Source organism: Carlito syrichta, unplaced genomic scaffold (assembly GCF_000164805.1).
Source record: "Carlito syrichta isolate Samal-C Ts95f unplaced genomic scaffold, Tarsius_syrichta-2.0.1 Scaffold130369, whole genome shotgun sequence".
NCBI classification, from domain to species: domain Eukaryota; kingdom Metazoa; phylum Chordata; class Mammalia; order Primates; family Tarsiidae; genus Carlito; species Carlito syrichta.
Window position 1 is genome coordinate 27,807 of NW_007074465.1, and position 13,106 is coordinate 40,912.

Genomic DNA, 13,106 nt, shown 5'->3' on the forward strand with positions numbered 1-13,106 from the left:
AAGGGTTTAGTAATTAAGTTGGCATAGATATGATATTTCAAAATATTAAGTATCTTAACAAATTCCTAATTCCGCAGCAAATTTCTGTCTGTCTTCCTGAGTTTTAGGAAAGTCCTTAAGTACAACCGTTCAGGTATGTCCTAGACCAGGGCTTAAATTAAAGTTCTATGCATCTGCCTTCTGCTCTAGCAATTCAAAGAGACCACCGTAGGATATATAATTGTTCCTTTCCTAAGAAACCCTCAGAAAAAGCCGTTCATTTCACAGGGGAGGGAAGGGAGCAGAAGGAACTAGAAGGTTTATGTCGTAGTATAAGTAGAGACACAGTGGCTCAAGTGGGTTTCTGAAGGTTTGAGCAGGGAGTGTGTTTTCTCTTGAGGCCTTAGAATGCCAGTTAAAGAAGTTATGGAATGGCATTTTGTCTGTGGTTATAGTTCCTCTTATGGCATTTCAAAAGCTGGCCATGTGCTCAGTCCTTAAGCCAAATTTTTTTTTCACTTACCAATGTCGGTGCAAAAATTAAGACTATATTGGAAGTTTGTAAAAGATAGGCATTCTTCTGAGAAGTGTGGCTTTGATCATGTAAACCTATTAAAATTGAGAGATTATTATAGTCAATAAAAAGGTAGTTAACTGGAAAAAGGTACATAAGAACTTTCTGAGTGATGCAAATGTTTTAAATCTTCAGGAGGGGTGTGTTTATGGGTTATGCAGGTGTTGGCTTACATGAAAACTTATTTAACTGTAAACCTTAAGAATTGTAAACTATTCCTAAATAGAAATGATTTGAATGCTTACAACGATTTTTTTTTTTTAACAAGTGTATTCTTACAGATTCTCTGTTTTCCTGACCAAGCAGAGGGCCATATAATCCACAGCCCTGTAGTTTTTTTGTTTGAGTCGGAGTCTCATTCCTTCGCCCGGGCTGGAGTGCAGTGGCATGCACACTCACAGCCACCCAAACGTTGACCTTTTGGGCTCCAGCGATTTTTCCACCTCAGCCTTCCAAGTAGCCGGAACCACAGACATGCTACCATACCCGGCTATTTTGTATTTTATTATAGAGACGTGGGCTCGGGCAATTCACTCTCCTCGGCCTCCCAAAGTGCTGGGATTACAGGCTGAGCTACCGAGCCCGGCCTCCTATGGTTATTAACCTAAAATTACTATCTTCTAAATTGATAAGATAGTGTCTTTGGGAAGGTCTTGCAGGTGACCCCAGTACTAAAGTTGGCTCACTCACCTTTGCTTCACATGGTTGGTAACTGGTTTTTATCCTCATCAACCTCGAGCTCTTGGGACCAGCTTGGACTGGATTTGAGGATTATTGGGCCTGGGCCTCCACCTATTCCCCATGGGATGCTTACTCAGTAAATGGAAACAAGACAGCCCAGGACAAAACAAACCGGAGACAGAACTTTACACAAATAGATAGAAGCTAAGCAAGGAGCTGGAGAATTAAACGAATACAAAAGTGTTTACCCAGTAGCACAACTTGATATCAAAACCGACAGGCTTCATTGCCTTGCACAAAGTCCTGTGTGGTTACAAATTCCAGGATAATGCAATTATTTCAGCAGTGTGAGCTCAGACCCAGGGTGGTACTTCCATCACAAATTGAGAGAACGAAGAGTTGGGCGCAGGGATCATTCAGTTGCCTGGCTGAGGTCCTTGGAATCACGCCAAGCTTTTTAAGTCCAACAGTGAAAGGACGAGGGATAGCGTTTCCTATCTGAAAAAATACACAGAGGTGAAATTACTGATTACTTAAGGAAAAGGCTTTCCTTGTCAAATACTGCCTCCCCAGAGCAGAGCAAGACTGCTGGTCTCATAGGACTTGGGGCAACTAGGAAATTCAAGGATAGGCAGACCTTCAAGTCAGCAACGAGTTAATGTTAGCAGTGGAAGCACTGTCACTCAGGTGGGCGCTATTGGCTGGGTGGTGCTCAGACGTGTGCTTGTGTGTTAGGTGACTCCATGCCTGGCTGGCTGACTTTTGAAGTCAGGAGCCATCACTGACTGGTCGGTTTACAGAGGCAACTGAGGCCGGTTATTATTGGTTGATTAAATGCATTTAAACCGGTTCTAGAGGTTACTTGCTACTGTGACTTCAAGACTGTCATGTCTTGGTTAAGAAGGCTTAAAGCCTGTTCTCGTGGCTACTTTTGTGCATGGCTCCTTACCCTTTAGTTTTTTCTAGGAATGTGGAAGCCTTTTATTCTTGTGTAATGCCCCATTCTGAAAACTTTTCAGACCCTCTACCCTTACTAAAATTTCATCATGATTTGCCTTGGCATAAGTTGTTTCTCTTTGATTTTATTTTGTTTTGATTTCCACTGTTTCACCACACTAAACACTTGGTAGACATTTTCAATCTGGGACCTCCCATTCTTCAGTTCTGGCCCTGCCTCCAAGCCATCTCAGCTCCTTGCGTGAACCTCACCCCACTTCAGGAGTAGGTATTTGGTCTTCTGCTTCCTCTGCCAGTTTATTTACATTTCTCGTTCGTCCAACCCAGGGCTTGGCCAGAGAGTAAATACTTAGGCTTCGTGACCCAGAAGGCCTCTGTTGTAACTACTTTGCTGTTACAGCTCGGAAGCCATGGACAGTACACAACTGCATGGGCGTGGGCTGTGGTAGAACTTTTTGTAACAAAACAGGTGATAGGTTGGGTTTGTTTTCAGACCCCTGCCTGCTGTTTCCCATTCAGCTTTCTAGAATATTTGCTCAGTGAGGGCAGGGATTTTTGTTGCTTTGTTCATTGGGTGTATCCCTGCACTCAGTGAGCACTCGACTGTTGTGGTACATCGTTCCAGGTGGCTCGTAGGCTGTTTGTATTTGTCCCTGATCTTGTTTTGGGATGCTTTCTGAGAAAGAGTGCATATGTCGTCGCTATCATCTTGTTACCAGTAGTGCTGTCTTCCAGCTCACATTTTTGTCATTAGTACTTCATTTTTTTGTGCAGGGGCAAGCTCATGGTCACCGCAGCCTCCGCCTGCTGGGCTCAGGCAATCCTTCTGCCTCATCCTTCCATGTAACTGGAACTGCAGACACACACCACCACGCCTGGCTCTTTTTTTATTTTTTATCGTAGGGGCGAGGTCTCACCAAGTTGCCCGGGCTTTTGGTCTCGAACCTCTGAGCTCAAACAGTCCTCTTGCCTCGGCCTCCCAAAATGCTGGGATTAGAGGCTTGAGCCACAGCACCTGGCAGTACTTCATTCTAAGTTAAGGTAGGACTGAAAGTCGCATATGTGATTTTGTAGTTTCCTTTGGTAAGTCTGTTTATAGATTGATCTATATTGCACTCCATACATATTAGTGCTGGATAGTATCAATTTACATAAATCTACTTGTCTCTGTGTTTTATTTATATAAGAATCACATGAGGCTGGGCATGGTGGCTCATGCCTGAAGTCCCCAGCACTTTGAGAGGCAGAAATGAGAAGACTGCCTGAACCCAGGGGTTCAAGACCAGCCTGGGTAATTTGCCGAGACCTTGTCTCTACAATAAATTAAAAGAAAAAAAATTAGCCAGGTGGGATGGTGTGTGCCTGTGGTTCTGGCTTCTTGGAAGGCTGAGGTGAAAGGATCGCTGAGTCCAGCAGGTCAAGCCTGCGGTGGTCGTGAGCGTGCCACTGCACTCCAGCCTGGGCGACAGAGCGAGAGTCCAACTCAAAAAAAAGCAGCAGCAACAGCACATGAACACAAAGACTTGACTTAGAATTCTTTTTTTTTCCGTTTAATAGGGTCCTACGTTGTGACAGGCTTGCACCATGCGTGAGTACAAGCTAGTCGTTCTTGGCTCAGGAGGCGTTGGAAAGTCTGCTCTGGTAAGTCGTTCTTACTTTGTCCAGGCTTTTTGTTCCTTGGTTTTCTTTTACTGTTGAGTTTTGAACTTTGGTTACTTGTCTGTATTTGTTTGTTTGTTTGTTTTCTTGAGTTGGAGTCTCACTCCTTTGCCCAGGCTGGAGTGCAGTGACAGGCACGCTCACAGCCACCCCAACGTTGACCTTCTGGACTCCAGCGATCCTTCGGCTTCAGCTTTCCGAATAGCCGAAACTAAAGATGCGTGCCATCACACTCGGCTGTTTTTTAAATTTTATTGTAGAGACAAGGTCTCATCAAGTTGCCTGGACTGGTTTTGAGCCCGTGGGCTTAGGCAGTCCACTCCCCTCGGCCTCCCAAAGTGCTGAACCACCGAGCCTGGCCTGTATATGTTAAGGTGAAATCCCACAAGGAGTTTAGAAGCAATATCAAAACTTGTAAGAATTCTTTTTCAGATATTAACTTTGTCCAGTTTTACGTGATTTTAATGGTCATATTTCCTGCATCAAGCAATAGTATATAGCAAGAATGAAGAGACAGCTTGGTTGTGAGGGTTGGGGAAGGAGAGAAACTTAGGAGGAATGACTTGATGACCAGTTCAGAGCTTAGCAGAGCCCCCAAGAAAATAGATTAATCTTCTTTTTCTTCCTAGTGAGACAAACCATCTTACTTGGCCACTTAGAGTGGCAGCCTAGCTCAAAACTTGATGTGCTTGGATCAAACTGAGTAGCGTATACAGTGTGACATGAAATGTTTTTTAATTTGTATCCAAAGTGATGGAAGGTGTGTTGAGTGTGTGTATAGACAACATTTAGCCAGTTTCTAATTCAAATTCAAATTTCAGTGCTTAGTCTGAAATAGGAGACATTTAAAAAATGTTAAGTAGATGACTTCAAAACTTAGATCTACTAGTAAGGAGCACAGTGATTATTAAATTTTTTGTTGTTGAGATAAATAAGCTTAATGAGGTCATTTTCCCACCCAAATGCATACATTCGAATGTAGTATTGCTTATGTCTTTTTCATCAACAGTGTGACTACTTATGTGAAATCAGTAGTTGAAAATTTACAGATCTGAATTTTTTTTTCAGAAATATAATGGCATGTTAATTTTTTTTCAGACTGTACAATTTGTCCAAGGAATTTTTGTTGAGAAATATGATCCTACAATAGAAGACTCGTATAGAAAGGTATATACTACTTTAGAAGGCCTTTTGATTTTAATACAGTTGCTTGTTTTTAGCTGTGTAATACTGAATGTTGTATCTAATGTAGGATGAAGAAGAGTTAAGTACGTGAGAAAGGGTCCCACTTGATTATTTCCTATCATTGCGTGCTTACCAGTTTCAAGAGAATCATAAACACTCACACTCAGAGAATTTTAAGTTTATCCTGACTTCAAAATTGTGATTTGACAATGAACTTGAAAACAGACTGTCCATTTCAACTAGTAGCTCCGTTTCCTCAAACCCCCCTGGAAAGCCCCTTCTTTTAACTCAGAGACAGTTGTGCAGAAGTGCCCTGAATGTCACTGCACCTAGAACAGGCTGAATATCTCTTATCTGGAATGCTTGGGACCAGAAGTGTTTTAGACTTCAGACTTTTTGGAGGGTTGGAGTATTTGCATATATACATAATGAGATATCTTGGGGATGGGACCCAGATCTAAACACAGTTTGTGTATATTTCATATATACTTTATCCACACAACCTGAAGGCAACTTTATACGATGCTTTTAGTAATTTTGTTCACAAAACGGAGGTTTCTTTTTTTTATTTTTTGAGTTGGAGTCTCCCTCTGTCACCTAGGCTGGAGTGCAGTGGCATGCTCACGGCCACCGCAGCCTCGACATGCTGGGCTCAGGCGATCCTTCCACCTCAGTCTTCCAAGTAGCTGGAACTACAGGTGTGTGCCACCATGTCCGGCTAATTTTTTGGTTTATTTTAGAGATGAGGTCTTGCCAAGTTGCCCAGGCTGGTCTTGAACTCCTGGACTCAGGCAGTCTTCTTGCCTCCGCCTCCCAAAGTGCTGGGATGACAAGCATGAGCCACTGCACCCGGTGGAAACAAGGTTTCAGCTGCGACCTGTCACATGAGCACAGGTGTGAAATTTTCCACTTGTGGCATCCTGTTCCACGTTTTTCCAAAAACTTTGGATTTGTAGCATTTTGGATTTTCAGATTAGAGATGCTCAACCTACAAAAAGGTGAATTCCTGTGTCTGTTGACAGCATGTGACAGTAAGACAATGTGTTGACATTTTTGATTTAGGGAGGGAGAGCTGTCTCCCCACCTTCATGTAGCAGCCAGACTGTCCTACCCCCTTCTTCCCCCCACTGTTGTGCAAGTTCTGTGCTTACATATCTCCCTCCATGTCCATAGCCTACTGGAAGAAACTGAAAACTCCTTTCTGCATCGCAACTGTGGGCAGTGTTCCTCTCTTCTTCATACATCCGATTCTAAGTCATCTTTTTCCTAGGAAATACTAGGCGAAAGGGGTAACAGAGATACATGTATGATTTATTGGACAGATGTAGCACTGCTTCCTTGCCACCATAAATCTCATGTCGGTATGATGAGAGGACGTGATTATCCAGAGAAGTGAGGGATATGTCCAAAGCCTTATGGGAGAATTGAAGTGGACAAAATTACGGTGGCTAATTTTATCTGCTCATTTAGTCGAGCTATTTTGAAATTATTTCTTCTCTAAGAATTAAGTGCTGCATGATTCATATTGAGAATGACCTTGTGGGTATCAAACCTAGTATGCAGTTCAGGGGTCTGAACATGGTTCCTTAGCTATTTTTCCTCCTCTTTTGTGAAAGTATTGGCTGATACTAGTTTGTAAAGTTGTTGTAATCTGTGTCTCTGTCTTCAATGTGAGTTAACTTTTGTGTATATTAAGGTAATTTTATGCATGTCAAAAAATTGACATTGTGTATGTTTTCTCCCAGCAAGTTGAAGTAGATGCCCAACAATGTATGCTTGAAATCTTGGATACTGCGGGAACGGTATGTACAATGAAATACCAGTAGGCACAGCTGGTACTCTAGTGACTTAACTGCATGCTGTTACTCTATAGATACCTGTTACTTAAGCTTATTTAAAAGTACTACTTGAATTAACTCTTTGAAGCTGTTTTTCTTACTCTCTTGAATTCTACTTATTGCACTTGGTAATTACAGTGGGTCAATTATTGAAGAGTTCATTAGGACATTTGTTAGAGTGAAAATTTTCAGTCTCACTAGTACTCTTAAAGGAACTTAATAGATTACCGTGTTTCAAATAATACAGAAGGTGCTTGGGCATACCAGTATTCCTCAGAGGCACGGAATCAGGTTTGAGTACCTGACATGTGCCAGACATTGTGTGTGTTCCCTCACATGCACACAGTCTAGTGCAGGAGTCATGTGGAGGATGGCTGCGCTGTTGGCAAGCCACTGAGGCCCCGAGAACTAAAGCGTGTGAGCTGGCCGGGCGTGACTTGGACCTGCGACTGGTCATGTGACAATAAAGCAACTTAAACACGTTGTGGCAGATAAAAAGGCTACCTTTAAGTCGCTCGTGTATGTTTGTTGTATATAAATCTACTTGGGTGTATTGTTTTACGTAAACATTTTTCTTAAAATACCAATTTTTCAAATAGCTTGCCGTGGACTATACTTTTCAGAAATGCTACGTAATTCTACAGTATTCTTCACTAAGCTGTAATTCTAGACTTTGAAAATTGTCAAGTTAACTGTCAAAACATACTTGTTTTTTACTGTCTCTTCCTTTTTTATAGGAGCAATTCACAGCAATGAGGGATTTGTACATGAAAAACGGGCAAGGCTTCGCCTTAGTTTACTCCATCACAGCACAGTCCACATTTAATGACTTACAAGATCTGAGAGAACAGATTCTTCGCGTTAAAGACACTGATGATGTAAGCTGACTTCCTAACAAACATATTTATTTCAAAGCCCTTGTTATAAGGGCATCCAGTTTCAAAGTTTAAATTTGAACTCATTTTAAAGTTCATGAATGGCAAGTGAGGGTTTGTTTTCCAAAAACATTTTTGTAAAAAAGACTCATACACATTTTCAAATAAATGTTGTGGAAAGTGAGAACATTTCTTCTTTTCCATTATCCTGCAAAAGTTAAATGCTACATACCCTTCCTATTTTTAAATCAGGCATTTGGTGGGGAAGAAGGCGGGGTGATGGGTGATGACTTAACTTTTTCTGACTTAATGTGAGAAACTAAAGTTTCCACTTTAGGGACTTTCCAAATTTCTCCTTTTTGTGTTGTGCAATTGAGAATGCTTTTTTGATAAATGCATGTGAAGAAACCAGAAAACTTAAAGTTGATTCATATCCTTTTGATGTTTCTCCTTTAAAGAAACATTTTTAAATGCTTAAATAAATTGGCTTTTTACAGTAACACCCTTTGGTACTTTCTTTTAGAAAGGTTATATGTTTTGCTTACCATAAATTCTAAGTCCAGCCATGTGTGGTGGTTCACGCCTGTAATCCCAGTACTTTGGGAGGGCAAGGCAAGAGGATTGCTTGAGCCTGGGAGTTTCAAAGCAGCCTGGGCAACATGGCTAGACCTCGTCTCTAAAATAAATTTTAAAAAATTGACTGGGCATGGTGGTTCAGCCTGTCATCCCAGCACTTTGGGAGGCCGAGGCAAGATGATTGCCTGAGCCCAGGGGTTCGAGACCAGGCTGGGCAACTTGGTGAGACCTTATCTCTACAATAAATTAGAAAAACTAGCCAGGCGTGGTGGCGTGCATCTGTAATTCCAGCTACTTAGAAGACTGAAGTCTTCCAAGGATAGCCTAAGCCCAGCGGGTTGAGGCTGCAGTTGCCGTGAGTGTGCCACTGCATTCCAGCCTGGGTGACGAGAGTGAGCCTCCAACTCAAAAAAAAAAAAAATTAGCCAGGCACAGTGGTGCACGGTGGTGTGCGCCTGTAGTCCCAGCTACTTGGGAGGCTGAGATGGAAGAATCGCCTAAGCCTAGTAGGTTGAGGCTGCCATAGCCGTGATTATGCCACTGCACTCCAACCTGGGCAACAGAGTGAAGCTCTGACTCAAAATAATAATAATAGTAGTAGTAGTAATAATCCCACAGTGATATCATTGTAAGATTTTTCCCCCCGATAATAGTAATAATAATTCCATAGTGATATAATTGTGTTTCCCGCATCTTTTATAAGTGGACCATAGCTTGTTGTATAAAAAATTTTCTTTGTGAAAGGTTCTTATTTCTATCTCTGTTGACTAGATTATGAACATTTTACTTAACACGTGAAAATGTTCCGTCTTTCTCTCCACCCTTTGAAGTGATCGTTTGTCTCCTCCATGAGAAGAGAAGGCACTGGAGATAACTAATCACATAATTGGCCTGAAAGTTAATACTTAATGTTTGTCTTACAAGTTAGCATTGCTAAGGCTTTTATATTTTACCTGTGTTTTTAATCACACTTTATTGTTAGTATTTTTCTTTGGTGTTGTATGAAAAGTAATTGTTAGAGTTTGCTCTTAAAATTCTTTTTACTTGAATTCATGTAGCATGTTTACGTACGTATTTTTACTCTCACAAATGTACTTTTAGGTTCCAATGATTCTGGTCGGCAACAAATGCGACTTGGAAGATGAAAGAGTTGTAGGAAAGGAACAAGGTCAAAATCTAGCAAGACAATGGAACAACTGTGCATTCTTAGAATCCTCTGCAAAATCAAAAATAAATGTTAATGAGGTATGGTCAGATATGCTTACAGCAGCTCTTTCTTTGGAATACGGCACTGAAAACTAACGGAAAATCTGCGTGTGTGTTAACACAACCCCAAGCTAATATTGAACTCAGAGTGATATGTTGGCCTTACTGGCATCAAAAAGAAAGAGGACTTACGTTAAATATATGTATGTAGTAAGTAAGCAACAGTACTACTTCAGTCTTCTTACTAAATATGAGTACAGTGAAATTCACCATGAAAGAGGAAGACCGAACAGAAGAGACAGGAATAGGGAATACAGATTAAGTCTTCAGTCGTATGAAGGATGTTGTATAGGGGAGAGAGGCAAAAATTCCAAAAGGCCTGCGTGGCTCTTGGGGTCGTGTTGTAGGGCAAAAACACAAAGAAAGAGTCGGGCGTAGCAAAGAAAGTTTTCCAGTGTGACAGTAAATGTTCTCTTCGAACTAAGAGAAGATTTCTGCAGCTCCTTCAACTAAGTACTTGTCTTAAGAAGCACAATTTTAACCCTCCCCAAAACTAAACAAACAGAAAATAACTTGACGGGTTATAAGAATGCCTGGTATTGCTCTAATTCCCTAATAGAATAGTTGCTTTCTGGGAATTCATTTATATCTGTGAAAACATCTGTTGTTCCAGCTCACTTTTTAAATTTTTGTTTTTAGTGGGGTTTTTTTCCTCCTGTAAATTAAAAAAAAATTTATATTTGCAGATCTTTTATGACCTAGTGCGGCAAATTAACAGAAAAACTCCAGTGCCTGGGAAGGCTCGCAAAAAGTCGTCATGTCAGCTGCTTTAATAGACAGAATGCATTGTAGCTCTGAGCCAGGTATGTTCATTTTTCTTTCCTCTAACTTTGAGTCGCTCAACTTCATTAAGGTCACTCTGTCATGAAAGCAAGTATAGAATCTTTTTGTTCTCAAAAATAATTGTTTGCTTCCTTTTTAAGGCATCCGTGAGTTAGTATGATAGCCTATGAGTTAAAGTGATTCTTTTGTTTACCTGTCACATAAGTGAGTGGGTAGTCTAAAAAGGTTCGTTCAGTATATGCTCATGCCCTGATGGGACACTGGCTGGGATGGGCCATACGGTGGCGAGCAAGGCCGACCTTCTCTCCTTGCTCTTAGCTACCGCGAGCTATTAGGGTGTGCTGAAAGAGACAAGCAGCTGCAAAACGTGAGATGTGCCAAGGTAGCAAGAGTGCTGCAGAGACTGCCCATGGCAACTCCTGACACCTCTACCAGGGGCCAGGCTCTCGGCACATTACGTAATCGCAACCTCACAGCAAGCTGGGAGGCGAGAACTGTCGTTATTCCAATATGTCAGATGAGGGAGATGTGGTACAGAAGACTGTCATGCGTTCAAGCCCTGCAGTCAGTGAGGAGCGGAGCCAGGTTTTGAACAGGCCCTACTGAGCCCCCTGCGCTGGGACAGGTCCTGGGGAGCCAGTACTAGGGGCATCAGCCGTGGGCTGAGGGCTCAGGGAAAGTGTCAAAGTAAGAGACACCCAAGCTGAGATCTGAAGGGCAGGGAGGACTGAGCCCTGTTGGGAACGAAGGGGTCCCAGGTACGAGCCAGAGACGTGGTGGCCAAGGAAAGCCGAGCATTTTCAACTAGGCCTGAAGACAATCCTGGTAAACGAGGGGAAGACCCGTCGGGCGGTTAGATCGGTGCCTGGCATGCGGTGGACACTCAGCTCTCGGCTGCTGCTGTCAGCCAGCGGCGACGGCTTCCTCTCTGGCTGTCGTGAGCCACTGATGTATGCTGCCCTATCCGTGAGGGCCTTTGACATGTGTTCTCCGCCACCTCTGGTGTTAAGTGGCACCATCCCCCCATAGCACCTGGGCGCGGCGTTTCTCTGGCGTCTGTCTCTGCCCTCCACATTAGGCTCTCCGTCAAGCGGCACATCCTCTGCTTCCTGACCACACACCTGTTCTTAGCAGCTCACATGTGCGTGAGCGCAATTAACACCCATCTGTCCTTTCCGGTTTGCTACACTCAGCCTGCTAGGATTTTGACCTAGATGACAAACCCCATTCAGGCACCGAGTGAGGACCTCTGGTTCTAGACATTTGTGACAGTTATCTCGGCAGCCACATCTGTATTAGCAACCCTTCTGGGGCCCAGGAAAACCAAGTAAAAAGGGAAACTTTTCATAGTGCAGGCATGGATGTAGAAAGTCACCTAAAGTAAATAAGTATCGAATAGACAACAGTGCTGATTTTACTTCTTTTGTGCCACAAGTATTTTTTAAAACTTAATTACGTGTGAATTTAGTATAAGAGCAGCTTTTCTGATATCCATCTTGAAGTTAATAGAATCCACTAAAGTGTGGAATTAGAAAGTACATTACTGTCAATTGTAAAACTCTGAAGAGCCATCATGAAATACATTGCTTGTGTCCGCTTCAGACCCAGCTTAGCCACTCTTTTTGGGAGAGTATGGTGGAAAGATCTTGATTTTCTGATACTAGAAGCTTTGTTAGACATGCATTCCATACTTAGGATGTCATTCTAGATCGTAAACACAGGACTACCCATTTTATTTTTTTTTATTTTTTTGAGTTGGAGTTTCAGTCTGTCGCCCAGACTGGAGTGCAGTGGCCGGCTTAGACCTGCTGGGCTCCGGCGATCCTTCTGCCTCAGCCTTCCAAGTAGCTGGAACTACAGGCGCACACTACCACGCCCGGCTAATTTTTTGATTTATTGTAGAGATGAGGTCTCGCCAAGTTGGCCAGGTGGGTCTTGAACCCGTGGACTCAGGCAATCCACTCACCTAAGCCTTCCAAAGCGCAGGATTACAGGCTGAGCCATCAAGCCCGGCTAAGACCACCCATTTTAATTTTGCTAATTTTGGCAGTATCTCTTGCCCATAATAGCCCTGGCATGTCTCTCTCTCTCTACTTCCTCTCTTCTTTCTCTCATAAACTTTTGTTTTAAAGCTTAAAAAAAATTAATTTTGCTAATTTTGTTAATATTGCTATCTGTCTTAAATCCTAATTCTAATAAGGTTGACTTGAACTAAAATTGTAATGTGATTTTTTTTTTTCTCTTCAGTTTTTGAAAGGTAATGCACAAAAATTTGCACCAAGATATCTTCCCTTCCCACATCTTTTTAACATTTTCATTTGACTGACTTTCAAGAGGGCAGCAGAACAGACTCCCTGATTGAAGCAAAAAGATAGGAAGACCTGCCGTGGAGTATGGTGCGCCTTGCCATTAATGTAATGGCAGAGCGAGACCCGCGTGATACTCATCTCTAGCGAGTAGGCTGTTGCCTTGCCATTCATTTCCTTTGGCACTTGAGTGTACGGTTGCCAGCCCATGCTTTCAGGTAATGTATTTCCTTCTTTTCTCCACAGGTGTGAAGAACTGTTGCCCAATTCAGCAGTGCCAGCATTCCAACTTTGTTAAACCTACCGACATCTTACATGGACTTTCCTGTGGTGGTACCCTTTAAGAGGCGGATGAAAGCTACTATATAGTTTGCACATTCTAATCACTTTCCAGTATCACGAGAGAGGTTTCTTCTTCTTTACTAGT

General features: G+C 42.4%; 1 protein-coding gene across 4 annotated transcripts; it reads left to right on the forward strand.

Annotated features, from left to right (window-relative positions):
* The first annotated feature begins 3,725 nt into the window (after positions 1-3,725).
* Positions 3,726-13,106, forward strand: LOC103250369 (ras-related protein Rap-1b). Of its 4 annotated transcripts, XM_021707989.1 has the most exons (8): positions 3,726-3,832; positions 4,949-5,017; positions 6,781-6,837; positions 7,611-7,751; positions 9,426-9,569; positions 10,277-10,397; positions 11,048-11,052; positions 12,934-13,094. In XM_021707989.1, exons 1-6 carry the CDS (start codon positions 3,776-3,778, stop codon positions 10,361-10,363), a joined length of 555 nt encoding a protein of 184 aa, XP_021563664.1. In that variant the 5' UTR covers positions 3,726-3,775; the 3' UTR covers positions 10,364-10,397; positions 11,048-11,052; positions 12,934-13,094. The 4 variants fall into 4 exon arrangements, with proteins under 4 accessions (XP_021563664.1, XP_008047133.1, XP_021563666.1 ...); XM_008048942.2 differs by lacking the exon at positions 11,048-11,052 and having other exon boundaries at positions 10,277-10,393; positions 12,926-13,106; XM_021707991.1 differs by lacking the exons at positions 9,426-9,569; positions 11,048-11,052 and having other exon boundaries at positions 10,277-10,393; positions 12,926-13,106.

Excerpts from the sequence above, each read along its gene's own strand:
- LOC103250369 (XM_008048942.2), top strand. The coding sequence starts at position 3,776 with ATGCGTGAGTACAAGCTAGTCGTTCTTGGCTCAGGAGGCGTTGGAAAG. Across the intron at positions 6,838-7,610 it reads TCTTGGATACTGCGGGAACG|GAGCAATTCACAGCAATGAG; the intron begins GTATGTACAATG and ends CCTTTTTTATAG. Across the intron at positions 9,570-10,276 it reads CAAAAATAAATGTTAATGAG|ATCTTTTATGACCTAGTGCG; the intron begins GTATGGTCAGAT and ends TTATATTTGCAG.